The sequence below is a fragment of the Podarcis tiliguerta genome (genome assembly GCF_965153285.1).
Source record: "Podarcis tiliguerta genome assembly, chromosome: 10".
Lineage (NCBI taxonomy): Eukaryota > Metazoa > Chordata > Lepidosauria > Squamata > Lacertidae > Podarcis > Podarcis tiliguerta.
In genome coordinates this window covers 51,678,143-51,697,578 of record NC_139543.1, presented here as the reverse complement: position 1 = coordinate 51,697,578, position 19,436 = coordinate 51,678,143, and the positions used below count along the sequence as shown (strand labels likewise).

Here is a 19,436-nt window from a genome sequence, read left to right as displayed (position 1 = left end):
GAAGGGGACTTGCAGTGGGATCCAACCTTCTTATTATCTGCATTATCATAGGAGAGCATGCTAGACAATGGAGCTAATGGCCAGCTCTGACACACTACAGTGCCACCATGGCAGGTGGCAAGAAAGTGGTATTGCATCTATCAAGTCAGTGGTATCAGGTGACTCAAAGGGCCAATAGGTTTCCTCCTGATCTCGGGTTGATTTCAGTGCTTTCTATAGTATCACAGCAAATGCCTTTATGGAATAGAATCACAGCCATACAATTGCAAAGTTCGAAGGGATCCCAAGGGCCATCCAGTCCAACCCCCTGCAATGCAGGAATCCTGCACACAGCCATCCCTGGCTGGGCTCAAACCACCAACCTTCTGGTTATCAGCCAGGTGACTCAAAGGGCCAATAGGTTTCCTCCTGATCTCGGGTTGATTTCAGTGCTTTCTATAGTATCACAGCAAATGCCTTTATGGAATAGAATCACAGCCATACAATTGCAAAGTTCGAAGGGATCCCAAGGGCCATCCAGTCCAACCCCCTGCAATGCAGGAATCCTGCACACAGCCATCCCTGGCTGGGCTCAAACCACCAACCTTCTGGTTATCAGCCAGGTGACTCAAAGGGCCAATAGGTTTCCTCCTGATCTCGGGTTGATTTCAGTGCTTTCTATAGTATCACAGCAAATGCCTTTATGGAATAGAATCACAGCCATACAATTGCAGAGTTCGAAAGGATCCCAAGCGCCATCCTGTCCAACCCCCTGCAATGCAGGAATCCTGCACACAGACATCCCTGGCTGGGCTCAAACCACCAACCTTCTGGTTAACAGCCAGGTGACTCAAAGGGCCAATAGGTTTCCTCCTGATCTCGGGTTGATTTCAGTGCTTTCTATAGTATCACAGCAAATGCCTTTATGGAATAGAATCACAGCCATACAATTGCAAAGTTCGAAGGGATCCCAAGGGCCATCTAGTCCAACCCCTGCAATGCAGGAATCCTGCACACAGCCATCCCTGGCTGGGCTCAAACCACCAACCTTCTGGTTAACAGCCAGACGCGCTGACCCACTGCGCCACAGGCTCCACTTAATCCTGATGTTTTTATTTGACTCAGGTCACTTACCTGTAGTATCTGGACTGAAGGTAAGTCGAGCACACAGCCTTTGACACATGACTCGCAGAACCAAAGTCGATGACCTTGACCCTGTATGGCTGCCGAGATGGATCCACCAGCATGATGTTCTCTGGCTTGAGGTCTGCATGAATCAAGCCCAGGCTTTTCAATTTCATTAGGGCCGTGGCTACCTGCTGCAGAATTGGTCGGATGTATTTAAGGGGCAATGGGCTGAACTTGTTTTGCTTTAAGAAATCATAAAGGTTCTGTTCCAACATTTCAAAGACCAGGCAGGTGTGGTTCTTGTGCTGGAAACATTCGTAGGCTCGGACAAAGTTGTAATCATCTGCGCTTTCCGTGCTTAACCGGGCCAGGATGCTCACTTCAATTTGACCTTGCCGGGCATAAGATGGATGGTTTTTAAGGATCTTGATGGCCACGATTTCATTGGTGCCACGTTTCCAGCATTTGACCACTTGCCCAAAGGTTCCGCGGCCCAGAAATTCCAACACTTCGTACGTGTTGGTCATGGAACAAAGCACTTCATGTTGCACCAGCTGGTAATCCCCTTCGCTGTTGGAGCCACTGTTTTTGGATGTGGCCGTGGATGTGGTTGTGGTGGCTACCGTAGCCCCACTGGCATTGTTCTGAATCATTGGTGGGTGCTCTTCGATAATCTGCACGCTGCTTGTGTTCTCAATTTCCTCACTCTTGCGCTTAAGTCCACATTTTTGGTAAGTGTCCAAAAGGCTCACAGTGCTTCGACGCATCAGGTTGTGTGGTCCGCCTAACGCTTGCCCAGATACTGCAACCACACCAGAGGTGCTGTTGGCGGATGTCACCACAATGTGCCCCGTGCTGGCTGGGAAGATGATGGTCTGTTCGTAAGGGATGCTGGGGTTGGGGATCTGGAGAGAGGCGTTGATGGCGGCGGCGGCTTGAGAGGACTGCACGTTCTTGCTCTGACTGTAGACTTTGCTATGTGTGCCGTACCCAGTCATATCCCAGTTAGAACTTGGTTCCACTTTCAGTTTCTTCACGCTACAGAAGGCACTTGATTGAAGGGTGTGAGGGGAGAAAACTTGCACATGTGAGGCCATACCTACACCGCAACACAAGAAGAAAACAAAAGTGTTAAAACAGTTAGCCATAACAATACTTATAGGTCACTCTTACACCCATGGCATTCAAGAAAACATACAAGAGTTTTAAAACATCAAAAAAAACAACACAATGTTTAGCAAAAGTCCACAAATATATAAGCTTTCTAATGGTGAGAATCATTTAAGATTATTTATTTATTTCATAAAAAATTATACCCTGCTTGCTTGCAAAAAAAATATTCAGAGTGGTTTACAAAAGTTTCTTAAGACAAGTGTTCCAGAAAGTGGGTGACACAACTGAGAAGACCCCGTGGCATGTTATATTTGTTTTCAGCTGAGAACAGGGTGAAAGTAAAGCTTTTCTACTACCTAGTAGTGTAAGCCAATGCTTCTCATAAGACAGCCTACCTGCATTGAAAGCTACAAAATGTAAATCTGTGCAGAAGGACAACAATTGTTAAATTAAGGATTCCTGTAAAGATGTCTCTGTACACAAACAGGAAGAATGAACAAGAATAATGATTTGATTAAGCGTAAGGACCAAGCTAGATGAGACATCAGAGAATCATGACTGTATCATTTCTCTATTATTATTATTATTATTATTATTATTATTATTTATTTGATTCCATACCCACCCTTCACTATAAGGCCCCAGGATGGGTTACAGCCATTTAAAAATATAATATTAAATTTAAAACATATTAAAGTCCAGAGAAAAAGGTGGCTCCTAAAATATATACCATATATTTCTGTGTATAAGACTATATTCCCCCCCCCATTTTTTTAAAATTTAAAATTGGGGGTCGTCTTATACATGGGGTGTTTAAAATATTTATTTCTTAATTTGGGGCTCAAAAAATAGGGGTTGTCTTATACATGGGGGTGTCTTATAGACGGAAAAATACGGTATATATAAAATCTGCAGCAATGTGAAGAGAGGGGTTTAACTCTTCCTTTGGGGCATTTCCTGGACGTAAATCCCTCCCTCCCCCAAAAAACAGCCACTTGCCCCATTAGGGAAAACATGGGTTAGAAGGCATAGGTCATGCAACTGGCCTCATCATCCCAATTACATGAGAATTCAGGAGTCATACTGTCTGAGTAGAATTGTCAATACTAGCAGTCAGTAATTTGAAAAGATGGGTAAAGAGGAATATTAGTTACAGAAAACTGTGCTAGGTAATTTGCTAGGCCTGGGTACTGCTGGGACAATTCAACACAAATTTCTGACAGAAAGCATCTTCCATATCAGATATGAAGCTAGCAGATGCTTCCACTGTCAAGTCTGTACATTCTTACTGTTCAAGAAAAACAGGGAGAGGGGCAGTTTCACTCCTATATATGATTATTTCTCCAGAGTGCTGCTCTATTTGTGGCCAGCTTCCTGAGCAGTAAATTGGCGCTGTATTTGAAAGTTCAACAGCACTACGTACTGTGTATGCATACCAGCCTCCACCACACAGAGCCCAACAGACATTTTGTATTACAGTTCCCATCAGCCCCGGCTAGCACACTCATGCTCGCTGGGGCTTATGGGAATTGTAGTTCAAAATGTCTAGAGGACAGCAGGTTGTGGAAGGCTGCCCTCTGCTTTTAAATAAAAAAGTGAATGACCTCTTTTGAGAATTCACTTGTTAGGAATAATAATATAACTATGACAAATGTTCTTAAAACACACAGCTTTGCTACAAGTTATCTATAAACATACTGAAAATTGGACCATTTTGACCTTTATGAATGCACGTACAAACACACACAAAATGTCTTGCCATTCTCTAAATCAAAATTGAAATCACCCCTGATGGTTGGCCCAACATAGAAAATGTGTTGAACAAAGAAAGCCACACTGAAAATACACAATAAGCTAGACTTCCTCCGAATTTGCATAGTTCACTGGCATGTAACTAATGTAATCTGCATATCATTGTTATTTATCTGACAGATGCCACACAACATTCATTCTACACTCTTATTCTGAGGACTGTCACCCTTAAACAGGAAAATATTCTTTCAGCTATTGAAAAATCTTGACTGAGTGCTTAAGAGGTGGTGAGTTCACACACACAAGTATGTTCCTCACCTATCAAGTGATTTGCTTGCATGTGTGAATCAACCATCCCTACTCAAAACACCACAAAGAAATCTTTGTGATCATCTGACATCACCCCAAACAAAATACTTTAGGTTTAGGTAGTCCCTACATTCAAAGTGGGTCATCAAGTTGTAATTTATTAATTGCTAGAGTGCCTCCATTTATGCCCAACCCTTGTAACGGATAAGACACACATCAGTGTACATGCATGTAAGAAAAACCATGGAAAAATTAAATAATGTGACTTCTGGGTTTTCTTTATTTTGCTCCTCCCCACTGCACCCTGGATCCTTTAGGTCATGGGTAGGCAAACTAAGGCCCGGGGGCCGGATCTGGCCCAATTGCCTTCTAAATCTGGCCCATGGACGGTCCAGGAATCAGCGTGTTTTTACATGAGTAGAATGTGTCCTTTTATTTAAAATGTATCTCTGGGTTATTTGTGGGGCCTGCCTGGTGTTTTTACATGAGTAGAATGTGTCCTTTTATTTAAAATGCATTTCTGGGTTATTTGTGGGGCCTGCCTGGCGTTTTTACATGAGTAGAATGTGTCCTTTTATTTAAAATGCATCTCTGGGTTATTTGTGGGGCCTGCCTGGTGTTTTTACATGAGTAGAATGTGTGCTTTTATTTAAAATGCACCTCTGGGTTATTTGTGGGGCATAGAAATTTGTTTGTCGCCCCCCCCCCCATATAGTCCTGCCCCCCCCCCCCACAAGGTCTGAGGGACAATGGACCGGCCCCTGCTGAAAAAGTTTGCTGATCCCTGCTTTAGGTGTTGTTTACTACTGATTTGTAACACCTTAAAGCTAGGGCTTAATTCAAACTGGTCTGGTCCATGCATAAAGAATGTGGAAAGCAGTTTACAAGATTGAACACAGAGCTGTGGAACACGTTTAAGAATGGGCCAAGGTTCAGTGGAAGAGCAGATACTTTGCATGCAGAAGTTTCCGTCTCTGGCACCTCCAGTTAAAAAAGGCTGGCACAGCAGGTTATGAGGACAACTCCTCTCTACCTGAGGAGCTGGAGAGCTGCTGCCCATCAGAGCAGACAGCAGTGAGTTAGGTGGACAACTGGTCTGACCTGGTACAGTGAGGCAACTTCCTTTGTGAAGCAATGAGCATGTTTGTAAGAGATTATTCTGCTAGAAGGCAGAGTAGAAGAAGAAGAAGAAGAAGAAGAGTTTGGATTTGATATCCCGCCTTTCACTCCCTTTAAGGAGTCTCAAAGCGGCTAACATTCTCCTTTCCCTTCCTCCCCCACAACAAACACTCTGTGAGGTGAGTGGGGCTGAGAGACTTCAGAGAAGTGTGACTAGCCCAAGGTCACCCAGCAGCTGCATGTGGAGGAGCGGAGACGCGAACCTGGTTCCCCAGATTACGTGACTACCGCTCTTAACCACTACACCACACTGGTGTAGATGAAAACTGAAAGTGAAGGGGAATGCAATAGGTGGTATTTGGGGAATTATGTCACCTGAACGGAGCTTCGGGGGGGGGGGGGAATCAAATACCCTGCCTCCCTAGGAACTACATTCAAGACTTTATCAATACAGAACTAACAGTCATTTACTAGTGGTCCCCAACCTTTTATGGGCCTGAAAGCATATTTGAAAATCTGGGGAACTTTTATGGGAACCACAAAATACACATTTCACAGATGAAAAATGTGATTGCAAACTTCCTTCCCAAAACAACAAAACAACCTACACCCTAAAAAATGTCAACCCTCACAAACAACGAAAACTCAGTGTAGCATTCCAAAACCTTGCAAACCTCTCCCAAACAACTGAAAAAAGAAACTTCTAAAAACCACCCAAAAATCCCTTCTAATTAAACAAAAAACTGGAAGGGGCAGGGAGTTGTGGGTGTACTAGGGGTATTGTGATGCCATTGGAGGTCCCAGCAATAGACCAATCCTTTCTGTTTTGCTTTTCCCTATCTGCATGTTTAAAATTGCCAAGCTTGGTATAATAAAAATCAGGAGCACGGAGGCTGATAAAATTCAAGCTGAAATTGAGAGGAAACCCAATTTAAATTCTTTATAGATGGTAGATGATACCACAGGAATTGAATAATCTTTTAAAACGAAACCCTGCTGTGATTGATGCTAATATTTTACAATGATGAGTGTGGTTGCCGAATAATTTTTATAAATACTGGGATACGGTTACTGAAAGCAATTCATGAAATAACAGATCATAGGTTTGGAAAATGGTGGAAAGTGATTCAAAATGTCAACAGGATTTAAGGTGTCAACACCAATAAATATTTTCTGTTACGCAACTAAGAGCTAAAAACGTCAGACATCGGAAGTTTAACAAGAGTGCCACTGCAGAGAGAGCATCTGTAGTTAAAAATCTGGCAAATAGGGAAAAAACAAATCATAGTCACTCAGAAAAGAGACAATATATGATTTAACAGTGCTTACAGAAATGTGCTGCAAGATTGCAACTTAACTAGAATAATAATTAAGGAACAATTAAATTCATTTAAGTACAGATAAGCACATGGAGAGGGTTACATTCCAGAGGTGGCGTGTAAAGCCAAATTTGTGTATAGTCAAAACACACTGGGTGCAATAGCAGGTGGGATTGCCAAAGGCCCCTGCCCAAGGGCTGCCTCCTTTCCGCCCCCTTTTAATTATTATTTTTAATTGCCAAGCACATAAAGCTGAATGTGCACAAGTTAAATGTGTGCAAGTTGTAAGTTACCTGTACATACTGTATTATGTGAAGAACTGCTTTTTCAGTCCTGATCCTGCTATCAATCAACTTCACTGGGATCCCATATTTGCAGAGCACAAAAGAGAGAGAGAGAGAAATCTCCCTTGTCTCCACCCAGCCCCATTCACCTCTTCTACCACATTGCAGGCCATGCCTGCCGTACAACGTGATGCCTTCAAACATCCACAGATCATACAAAGGTACAGCTTTGGAGAACGTATGAAGCAAATGACACAAGTTAAATTAATGTTAAAGTGCACTCAGAATAGCCTTGTCAGGCAGATTTGTTGCAATGCAGAAATGCCTTCTGGCAACTGAGAAGTAGTAACGATACTGCGCTCATATTTTATCTCCGATGTCTCGACTTCAAAACCCTAGCAGAGGTCACATGCAATTCCCATTTTCTCTCCATAAGAGTCCCTGGATGAGGTCAGCTAGGGGTGTCAGATCCAAATTAAGGTGCATTTGCAAAGCAAGGTAGTCAACTCAAGACAAAAATAGCTGGTGATGCCATATGTGCTGGAAATGAAAACCTTTGCCCGCTCTTCATGTGGCTATCTTACACAAAGCTTGACACTAACTCTGCATTCCCCTTGACTAGTTCTTCTGTTTTGCAAATGACTTCAGGTCCATTTTTAGGTACTTAAGAGGATTCTGAGCCCAGGCCCACAATACAAATTTGCATAAATGTTAAGAGTGCCTCTGGGCAATTTAAGATGGCGAGTGCCTGGGGAGACTCACTGGCAGCGTACTTGGCAAGTCACCCACATACCCTGGAAGCAAAATGCCATCCCCCAAGTCTTTTACTAAAAGCAGGGAGAAAGGGTAGGAAATATTGTGGGACAATGCAAAAGACTCATGTTTTGGGTCTCCTGGGCCACCAGCAGGTCAGGCTCTCATTACCTGAACTGCTTTCTAGTCAATACCAGGTTTTCAGTTTTTAAAAGAGGACAAGGAAAGAAATAACACACCACTCTTTCAGTATAGTGAAATCTGGTCCTATTACTGCAAAATCTGCAAGAGCAAAGGGAGAAATTCAACATCTCACTAAGGTGGCTGTCCAGACAGGTCAAATATTTTGGCTTGACAGATGAAATCCCCCCCTCCCCAATTTCCCCCCTTGTTCTGCTCCAAGGATTCTCCAGCCCCCCACATGCCAAATGGGGAGCAGGCGCATGCAGGGGAAGGAGATGGGTGAAAGCTCTGCTGCACAAGCAGTAATCTTTGCACTGGCATGCCTCCTTAGTTGAAATCCACCCACAGTCTTTTACTACCACTTTAGATTTTAAAAATCAAATCAGCTTAAGAATAACTTCCTGAACCATGGTAACTAGACATCAGGCTTGTGGGATATACCTTTTTCTTTCTTTTCTTTTGCTAGAACCCTGAAGTCCACCAGAAGGGACCAAGTGAGGAATACTGTCTCAGTTGGGCGACAGTTTTCAGCACTCTTAACCAACTTCAATTCCCAGGGGAATCATTTTCTGGTTTGCCTCAGGCAGCAAAATGTCTTGAGCTGGCCCTGCCCTCAAGTTTCCTTTTAGTAGGGGAAATCTTTTCAGCAGTTGCTATTATTAAGACAACTGTGAGCCAGAAACTTCTGCTTATCTACTTCAAATTTTCCAGAGATCTGGCAGTGATCCTGATTGACCTTCTACTCAACTCTGTTCTAGAACACTATGGCCTGAGGAACCCTGCTCTTCTTCAGAAGCTTCTAAGGAGATCTCAATGAAAAGATCAATAATGGCGGAACAACTTCCCTGAAAGACAGTTTGCCCATCATCGCCAAACACTCACAGTTTATCTTGGTCAGCACTGATGGAAGCAGCCCTGAGTGAATTTACAATGCATCTTCAGCCACATTCACACAATACTTTTAAAGGGCAATGATACCACTTTAAAACAAGACTGACTCCCCGCAAAGAATTCTGGGAGCTGTAGTTGGGCTAATGGTGCTGAGAATTGTTAGGAGGTCCCATTCCCCTTTAAAAGGTAAAGGGACCCCTGACCATTAGGTCCAGTCGTGACCGACTCTGGGGTTGCGCACTCATCTCTCTCTATAAGCCAAGGGAGCCGGCATTTGTCCGCAGACAGCTTCCAGGTCATGTGGCCAGCATGAGTAAGCCGCTTCTGGCGAACCAGAGCAGCGCACGGAATGCCGTTTACCTTCCCGCCAGAGTGGTACCTATTTATCTACTTGCACTTTGATGTGCTTTCGAACTGCTAGGTTGGCAGGAGCAGAGACCGAGCAACGGGAGCTCACCCCGTTGCGGGGATTCGAACCGCCAACCTTCTGATCTGCAAGTCCTAGGCTCTGTGGTTTAACCCACAGCGCCACCCGCATCCCTTCCCATTCCCTTTACAGAACTACAATTTCCAGAGTTCTCTGGGAAATGGGATTGGTTGTTAAACCACTCTTGAAACTGTCACTCTGTGAGGGGGATGGGATCTCCTAACAACTCTCAGCACCCAATTCCAATTCCCAGATTTTTTTGGTGGGGGGAGCCATGACTGTTTCAAGTTGTTTCATAGCGTGTTCAATGTATGGCATGAATGTAGCTTTAGAATGAAGCCGCCAGGGATCTGCTGCAAATCTGTTGGCTTTTATCGGCAGATAAATCTGTGTGGAAAGGGTTTCCTGAGGGGCCAAGGTTTAATTTGCAATGCCATGGTTAACCCCTTAGTCAATGAAACAGAATCCCAGGTCTCATAAATTCATGAGGCGAGAGAACCTAGCCAAATTGCCCCTATGTCTAATTGCCCCTTATGCCTTCAGTCACTAGGGGGAAAGAGGTTAAATCACCCTAAGTCTCGCTCCCTTCTCTGCAGGTTTTCTCCCCTGCTATTTCCCCCTGGCTAGCTTATGGACGGACTTGACTGTTGTCCTACCCGTAATGGCATCCTTTTACACATCCAAGTTTCCTAGCAGCGGAGGAAGGGTACTCATCACCATGACAACAGAGCCTTTCCTCCTGGTCCTCTTGCTGTCTCTCCTAGTTACCCTTGTCTGCGGCTCTACTGATGGGGGAACCAGGACACTATCAATGGCTGTTGTGGGCGAGGCCGCAACCTTCATGCCTCAGCTGGCATGAAGAGACCATAGCAGAAAGATCCCCAGTCCTGTCCAAATATAGCCCTGTATATGAGAGAAAAGGTATCTCTAGGCGGGAATTTCCTCATACACTCAACAGACAATGGTGAAGAGAAGTTCCTGGACTAGGCCGGAGACCATACAGGAAATAAACAGAAGGCCTCCAGTGATAAGATCCTATTCCCTTCCACAACTCTATACTTACCTTTTAACAACTCTCTTTGCCAACTTCATAATGCTTTTTGAACTCAAGGTTGTTGTTGTTGTTGAAAAAGTAGTTTGGTAGCTTAGAGATGGAAGAAATGTCTAGAATGCTAAATGTGGGGTGAGAAACTGGAACATGCATGGGAAAAGGGAACTACATGAAGCAACTCACGATGTATGAAGGAGAAAATATTGTTAAATAAAGATAAGAATGTCACCATGCATGTTAGATTTCTGTCAATTAAATATTTTATAGCAATTAACCTGGTTTATAAATAAATAACATCTCTTCCTTCTCTCACCACCCCGGGGATAAAAAGGACAATGTGCTGAGCTGGCAGCCTCTCGGAAATTTTAAGAGCAAGCATAACCTTGACTTGTTTCCAACATTCAAAAGAAAGGGGGAAACAATGACCAAGGCTAGATAAATACTTCAGGAGTGAAACACAGAAACAACAACAAGGCATTCACAGAACAGCTGAAGTAGCCTCCAAGCTAGAGTGTGTTTGTGTCCCATATGCCCACTTTCATTCCTCCACAACAACACACAACCCTGGTTCCAAGGAAGCCCATCAAGAGAATGCATGCCACCTTCTAACAAGCCTTTAGATCCCTATGTCCTGCACCGTTTCAAAACTTTAACAGAAATAAAAGACTCAATTAAGCAAATACACACCTTTCAGTTAATTCATAACTGCTGGGACCAAGGAAAGGCCCTTTGGAATAAGCATTCTGGGTTGCTGATGTGTAAACTGCCAACCCACTAAGTGTGCCGATTTATCCCAGAGTTCCCAAATTCAAACTCACCTAGATTATGCAGGTAGGGCCAATCCCTTCTTAGGGAGAATGGGAGGAAAAAGAACCCTCTGTGTGCTTTTAACCTGCTATGCAAAAGCCTTTGTGTATTCCAGTACAAAGGACAGTGTGAGCAAACCCTGCTTAGTGTAATTTCCTAGCAAGCTGATGAAATCCAGTAAATATATATATATATATATACATATATTAAAGCGCGTGGGGGGGGGGGACCTCTGAAGTTCCAGTGACTCAGATACCAGTTTCCCCTCGCTTCCCCCCTGACTTTCCACAGGGTGATGATGTTGCAGTAATGGATTTTAGCATGAGGCATATGGTGAGCTCAGAGAACTGCAGCAATATTACTCAACTTGTCATCCAGGACACAAACATCATATCTGGCTAAGGCTGCAATCATGATTTTTCTTCCCACTGGAAGAGAGTCATAGTTCCCTTTCTGGCATTAACCTTTCTGAGCTTGATGTACATTCCCAACCACCCCCGTTCCGACAGCCCCTCAGTATTTCTCCAATAATAAATAATAAAGGACTCCTGGTGCTACGCAGACACAACAGAGGAACAATTTTGCCCATCAGGTGGCCACTTTGGTTCCAGGCTTTCCCAGACATCATCAATACAATTTTATTTTATTTTTAAGCACACCTACGGTCATGATCCAGATTGCACACACAATGGGGGAAGAGTGCAAATGATGGTATGCTATCTGTTGAACCTTGACTCTTGGATTTAGACTCCACAGGACAGGTAACGGAACAGGTTTACTATGCAGGGTCAGACAGAGCTCCTTGGCAGAGCTACAAACACAGGCCTGCAGCAGAGTTTATGCTGGGCTAGGGGAAGGGTCTCGCTTTGGAGCTTCTCATAGGCATCTGGTTGGCCACTGTGAGACTAGGATGCTGGACTAAGATGGACCACTTGCCTGATCAAGCAGAGTTCTTCTTATGAAGAAAGGGGAGGGGAAATCTGAGGCTGTGTTGCACTTAGGGAACAGGGCAGTTAATTGCTGTGCCTGAATACTGTACAACATATGACAGAAGTCAGGAGAGTGGGTGGGGAACAAGCCTGGAAAGGAAAGGCGATTCAAGAAAATCCTCCTCCATCAGCTTTGCTGTGTGGATCAGTAGCAAAGGGGACTTGAATTCTGAGGCTAAATGAAGCAGAGAGATGAGGATTTCCTATGCTGGAAATACTTTTCCTTTCCAGATTGGTGTGGAGTGGAGTTCTGGATTGTGTTACCCATTTTTTAATATTCACTTATTTTATTTAAAGTAAAGAAGGGGTTAGGTGAAAAAGAGAGGATTTAAGAACCCCCCAAAGGATTTAAGATCCTATGGTCTGCTCTTGATAACGTAGACCACGTTTAAGAGATATCAGTCTTGTATTTGTGTCAGCCTTAAAGTGGCCCTAAGCAAACTACAGTGTCTTATCCTCCGTCTCTGCAACACGAGCAATAATAATATTGCAGAGGAAGTAGGGCGATTTCATTTCAAATCATGCAAAGCTCAACTGCCTGTGGTCCATTCACCATCTTTATAATCACACAAACTCTTTACATCTGTAGGGCTAGTTGTATCTTCTAGGCTTACCCAGACCAGAGCTGATTATGAAGCTGGGAGAAGGCAGCAAGCAGGTGGCCAGTTCTTGGATAGACAGTTTCATCTCCCTTCAAGGCTTAAGTCCATCATGCTTTTCCCCCTAGCTCCACAAACAGCTCTGTGCTGAGACAAGTAGCTTTTCCCAATACTGGTGTAACTTTCCTCCATGCAGTACCCTGGGATGAGGCAGGATGGTTTTAACTCTACCTGAAAAGATGTGGGATTCCACCCCATTCCACCCACTTTGAGCCCGACTCACCAGCGTATGTAAATCAGATATAGCATATACAGTATATCAGTAGTGGGGAACCCGTAGCCCTCCAGTTGTTGCTAGACTCCAGCTCTCATCATCCCTGACAATTGGTCATGCTGGCTGGAGGCTGCTGGGAGTTGGGACTCCTGAAACATCTGTTATGAGCCTGGTGGAGATGCCATGGAAGGGATGGGAGATCAGGGAGCAGGAGCAGGGAGGCAAAATTAGGACCTCTGTAAATGCTGGAGCTGGCAGAGGGAAGAGGGGATCAGAAAAGCCAGGGAGTGGATTTTGGGGAAGATGGAAGCAGGTTGTCAAGAGAAATGTCCTTCCCCTGCGATATCAGACACCTACAGCCAGCCACCATCTAGCTGCTAGCTCCTTCTGTCACTTCCGTCAGTAAGGGTGCTGCTCTGAGGGGCGCCTGATAGTAATACTGATACTCAGCAACAGTGGCGTAGCGTGGGGAGTGCAGGGGGGCCGGCCGCACCGGGCGCAACATCTGGGGGGGCGCGCTCGCACTCGCAGCTCTCTGCCCCTACCTGGCTCACTCACTCTCTCACTGCAGTGCTGGCTGTGCGAATCCGATCTGAGCCGCCGGGTCGCCGCCCACTGTGGAGGGGAGGGTGCCAGGCGTGCGGTGCGGTGCAGAGAGAGAGCGAGGGACTATCTGGGGGAGGGACAGTGCAGCGGGGGGGGGGGCGCAAATTACTTGCCTTGCCCCGGGTGCTGACAACCCACGCTACGCCACTGCTCATCAAGCACCTCCGTTGCCAAAGACATGGAAACACAAATGTTGACCAACATGAGCAAACCTCACAGGCCCAGCCCAGTCGCAAAAGTGCCCGTTGGCTTGCCCATAGCAGAAATGGCTGCCATGTACCATTCTAAAGCTTGTGGGACAAAGAGGTAGGAATCTTGCACCAACGGCACCTGACCTTTTCCTTAATGTAGTTTGCAATATTATACTATCCTTCAATTTGATTTAGCAGGTTGTGCTTTAGCTAAGGCCCTTGTCTAGAGTTAGCGAAAGAAGAGCTCGTTTTGATTAAAGTTCATACATTGACAAATGTCACTAAATAAGAGAGAAAATTGGATCTCTGAGTCGGAAACATTTGAAAGAGACTGACACAAAGCAGATAGCATTTTCCAAAGGGAATGAAAAAGTGTGTGTAGATGATAAGGTCAATAACAAAGGCCCTGAGTGCACCGGGTTATATTTTTCCAACACATGAATAATATGAGGAATGATTCAAGACTTCACTAAATGCCCCTTCCAAGTTTACTCATGCGGATGGTAAGCTGAAAGTATCATGAAATGAAGGTACAATGTCAGGGGCAATAACACAAAACTCTGCACAGATAGTAGGTGCCTGATGTGTCTCAAAAGGAATGCTATTCCACACCAAGTTACTGTGGAGCAGGCTTTTGATATTTATGGAGCATATAGGAGAAACTGTCCTATGAACCGCAGTGATCTACTGGGCGTATAAGAGATAACATTTCTAGCGAAGTTTTCATTTTTTTAAACAGCTCCATGATAGGCTGCATGATTCAAGTGGTAAAGGTTGTGAGGAAATGTTGTCCCCGTTGAATTTCTGCGTGTCAAGTAGCTGTTACAGACACAGCAGCTCTGCCAGAGAAAAGGAGGGGACATTAAATTGTCTGCCCTTTCAGTGAGTTAGCTTCAAAGGGTTTTTTATTTTATTTTGTATCTTCTTTTGCAGGCTTCTCTCATCCCAAGCCTGACCAAATATAAATTGTGCAGGCACTAATTCCTGTATGAGGACTGCTTTTCATCATGCAAACGCGCTTTGCATTTACACACCTGCATTGACGTCGTCCACATAAAATTCAGAAGAGCACAGAAAGGGCTTTATAGTCACTGCCTCACAGAATGGAAAAGAAAAAGGAATTGCAGCTGGTGGCTAAATACGGAACCTGAAAGTCACTGCAGTGCTTCCTCTTCATTTGTACCACTGACTTGTGATTTATAAACTGGGCCTAACGGGTGGCAGGAGAGCGAGGCTACGCTCCACATTAACCAGGCAATGAAACCTCGCACAGTAACTCACAGAAACCCCTGACTAGGAGGATGACACTGGCTGCTTGAAAAATATTGTGGACAGCACGAGGCTAGTTGTTCAGCATCCCAATGATGCACAGAAGCCACTTGAAATAAATGCCTTCAAGTTTACCTTGAAGGAGGAATCTGTTGTTGTTTTAAAACCTGTCTGCTCCTGAAAGTTAAAGAGACAGAGAGAGAGAGACAGAGAGAAATTCCAGTTGCCTCTCTCCCCACCAGATAAATATATCTGCAAACGAAACTCAGTCCTCTTCTACATATTCCCAGTTATACAGCACACGCACACACACACACACAAAGTAGCACTAGTGATTAGGAATGCTCTAGAAAAACAATTCCTGCTGAGGTTGCCTGAGGATCTCGTCACGGCACTGAACATTTAAGTTGAATTCATGGAGGGCTTCATAATTCCAAACTGCTTCAGCACCATTTTTAGTCTAATTAGTGCCCATGTCACAAACCGCTGGGGTTGTCTTTAAAAAACAAGATTCAAAAAGTTTCCCTCTCCCTCTCTGCTTGCTTTTTAGTAGCGGTAATTTTCTGCTAAATATTTTTTGGGTAGCTTGGACAGATATAGGAATGCTGCAGGATAAAAACCATTCCTCAATCACTTTGCGATTAAGGAGTCTCTTGGGTAACGGGGATGGGCGCAGAAGTGAAGCAAACCTTTGAAGACCACAGCAAGGTCAGAAGGGACAGCTTTTGCAATAAAGCGGCTCAGAGCTGTGAGAGTCAGGTCTCAAAAGTCAGGTCACCCCAAAACTCACTAGAAAAGTAGTCACTGCCCTTCATCCTTCCACCTGCAGCTGGAATAGCCAATGTGGTGCCTTTAAGGAGTTACTGGACTACAGGTGCCATCATCCCATGCTGGCAGAGTTTAGCAGGAGTTGCAGTCCAAGAACTGGAAAGCACCACATGGGTAAGCCCTGACCTACAGCAGGGAGAATAGTAATGTACATTTCAGAGCTGACGGGACTACTGAAATAATGTGTTTAGCCTTTAAAACACTTGAAAACAGCTCTGTGCAAAAATTAAGGGTGAAACAAAAGCTAAGGTTATGGAGAACAGCAGCCGAAAGACAGGCAACAAAACGTTCAGGAAGTTCTGAGGTTCAGCTTTATCTGAAAAGTTTATTATCTGGCTCCCAGGGCGATCAGGGTGGGAGCTGGGGCTGAGCGGGTAGGACAGCCTGTAAAACGATGGGGAAATGTGTGCCGAGTACTGTACTTGCTATGTGTTGCAAACTAGCTAACCGGGGGGAGATCCCTGGTTCTGGTTCCATGAAAGCAAACACCCAACAGCTTCTGCAGGAGTTGCTTCCTAAGCGAGTGTAAGATGTTCCTGTACTTTTCACAAATCTAGTCAGTAGCAGAAGAAAACTGGGAGGGAGGGAAAGGAGAAATGGGGGGGGGGGGGTTTGGAGTGCTGAGGAAAGGAAAAGATCAATAGACAGATTAAATAAAAGTAGAAGAAAGGAGAACAGTTTGCAATACTGTGTAAACAAACTATATAAGCAGAGGTGTTTTAATGCGAGGGCAGGTAGACAAGAGTAGTGAGATGGGGGACAGGAAATGCAATTATCTCGCAGTCCCTGTTATTACACTTCTCCATGAAATCCTAAATGCAGCCCTTCACTCTTCCCACATAGTGAGGTGGCTGCATATGCTGTCACCACATAACAAACACTTGTACAGTGGCACCTCTGGTTACGTACTTAATTCGTTCCGGAGGTCCGTTCTTAACCTGAAACTATTCTTAACCTGAAGCACCACTTTAGCTAATGGGGCCTCCCGCTGCTGCCGCGCCACCGCCACGTGATTTCTGTTCTCATCCTGAAGCAAAGTTCTTAACTTTTTCTGGGTTAGCGGAGTCTGTAACCTAAAGCGTATGTAACCCGAGGTACCACTGTATCTCCTTTGAGATTTGGATATGGAAGGGATATGAGAGACCCCCTTTGGCCATTTGGGAGAGAAAGAAAGGTAACTTGAAGCATCTCACTTGCACTTCCTGTTTCTCCATAACCGTCATCAATACACGATTCAACCAAATCGCACAATTAAAATGAAATTGTTTGGGCCATATTTGGTTCTCTAATGAGCACTGCAAAACTGAAGTTCAATTATGAATGAGTTTGTGGCTTCCCCTCCACACACACTTATTTGAGTATGGGTTTTGACACCGTTGTGATTCGTTTATTTCTGCACTGAAGCAAAGTTATTATTTTCTTTGATTCTGCTGGCCACCAGATCTTACGAGTCTGTGATGTATTTCATGAACATCTTCCCACTCTGCTTCCCTGTTTTCAAAGCCAGCCATAAATTGAGAATAAACTTGCTGTGTGAATCACCTTCCTTTTGATACTAACCATCAGACAAGTACAGAAACACCTCAATGCCTCTTTCTTGGGACTGTGGTTATAAAACAGGGTTTTGCACTTTCTGGAAATCATGTTAAGTTCAAATGTAGTTACTTATTTACCACAATTATATCACTTTCACCACTTCTCTGTTAACCCCAAGCAAGGAGTCGTTTTTGCATTTAATGAAAATGGTGCTACTCAAACAAGAGGGGTGAATTCTTTACTTTCAAGGAGCCTCACCGCCATATTAAATAGAAAGGTGAATATATTGAATTGTACGCTTTCTATTGAATTCTTATCTTTCAAAAAAGAATGAGGCAGGTCCCAAGTAAATTAGTCACAATCTGCTGACCGTGCCTCAAGACAGCAGGCTATCCAGAACATTGGTCTCTAGCCTGAGCCTCAGTTTGCATTGATTTTGTATGTGACTTCATCCCATTGCTCAACTTTTATGAGTACGTTTTCCAGCTTCAGAAGAAGAAGAAAAATGGATTCTTATAATAGCTCTTTGTCACACAAGGGTGTTTGGAGAATTAATTAGTACATGGGACAGATTTGTACGAACTGCACCAGCTGATGCCCATACGCCCCACCGGGAATTCATCCCGAGGGAAAGTAAGTTCTATTTTCCATAAGAGATGTGTCAGCAGAGGCTTTGAGGAGCAGATACACTGTACTGCTAGCTCCCCCTGTGTCTTCTCACATTGCAAATTCTTGCCACAGAACCCCAAACCTTTCTTACAATTGCTTTAATCGTCAGCCCCACCACACCAGTGGGCTGGGGGCAATCCCAACAGGTTGTACCACACAGAAGACTTCAGGTTGTAAATGCAGCAGATGTTGGGGCCAGAGGAGCAGAGGTGCTAAAGGCTAAAGTGTGCCAGGAAGGTGTGTCCACTGCTGCTCTCAGGTGCAGTGGAAAATGGGTGTTAGTGCTGAAGTGAAAATTCAGCTGCTAGTTGAACAGGGGAAACGAAACACTTTGTCCTTTGTTTCAGGCAGCAAAATATATTGGGCCGGCCTTGAAGAGGAACAGACAAAGATACCCTGTTTCCATAATCTTGGACTCCAAAGGCCCTTTCCATGATGAAGTGGAAAATCTTCTTTATCTCTAAATAGCTTAGTTTAAACCCTTGGCCTTGATCTCGTATACACTTCATACATTTTACCATGAGCTTCCAGGTCGAAGGGGGAGTGTCCTACAGCAGAAGTGAGCACAAAGCAGATGGGGCTCTGCCAGCAGAATGAACTGCCGTATTTTTCACTCCATAAGACGCACCAGACCATAAGACGCACCTAGTTTTTGGAGGAGGAAAACAAGAAAAAAAATATTCTGAATCCCAGAAGCCAGAACAGCAAGTGGGATCGCTGTGCAGTGAAAGCAACGATCCCTCTTGCTGTTCTGGCTTCTGGGATAGCTGCACAGCCTGCATTCACTCCATAAGACGCACACACATTTCCCCTTACTTTTTAGGAGGGAAAAAGTGAGTCTTATAGAGCAAAAAATACAGTAAATACTCAGCGGATTCTGTAGCAATAGCAATAACACAAAAGCTTTCTCCTCTCCTAAATTAAGCTGTTAGGATTTCTGATCTGGGGTAACCGAGATGTAGGTGCGTATGAAGGGTTTCCTAGCGCACCGTTCACAGGCGAAAACAGGCCATTGTCTCTGCCCCCTGCGCTACCATTTTGTACCAGACTCTGCCCCATAGCCATTATTTTACATCTGGCTCTGGTTTGCGGTCCTCAAGGATTAAGTAAAAATAATCTTGCAAGACTGAAAGCTGTTCATGAAAGGTTTACAAAGGAGGTTTACTTGGTGACTGCCCTATAACAAGCATTTCATCTTCTTGAGGGTGCACCTAATGGAGCCTAATCATATTATGGATGTAGTTCTTAATTGGGCTAGCTTTTAAAAGTTATATTTGGTATTGTCTTAATTCAGAAACAGAGATTTTTTTAGTGACAGTACTCACCAGTAAGGAGTACCAGCACACACCCCTTTTTTTGC

The 19,436-nt window shown here is 44.3% G+C and overlaps 1 protein-coding gene across 6 annotated transcripts in view; it reads right to left on the bottom strand.

The window, feature by feature from the left end:
• Positions 1-19,436, bottom strand: part of HIPK2 (homeodomain interacting protein kinase 2) — a 160,348-nt gene that overhangs the window by 102,155 nt on the left and 38,757 nt on the right. For all 6 annotated transcript variants that reach the window (XM_083401341.1, XM_083401345.1, XM_083401344.1 and 3 more), the window contains exon 2: positions 1,114-2,206. In XM_083401341.1, the coding sequence (XP_083257467.1) occupies positions 1,114-2,206 (1,093 nt within the window). The remainder of the gene's footprint in view (positions 1-1,113; positions 2,207-19,436) is intronic.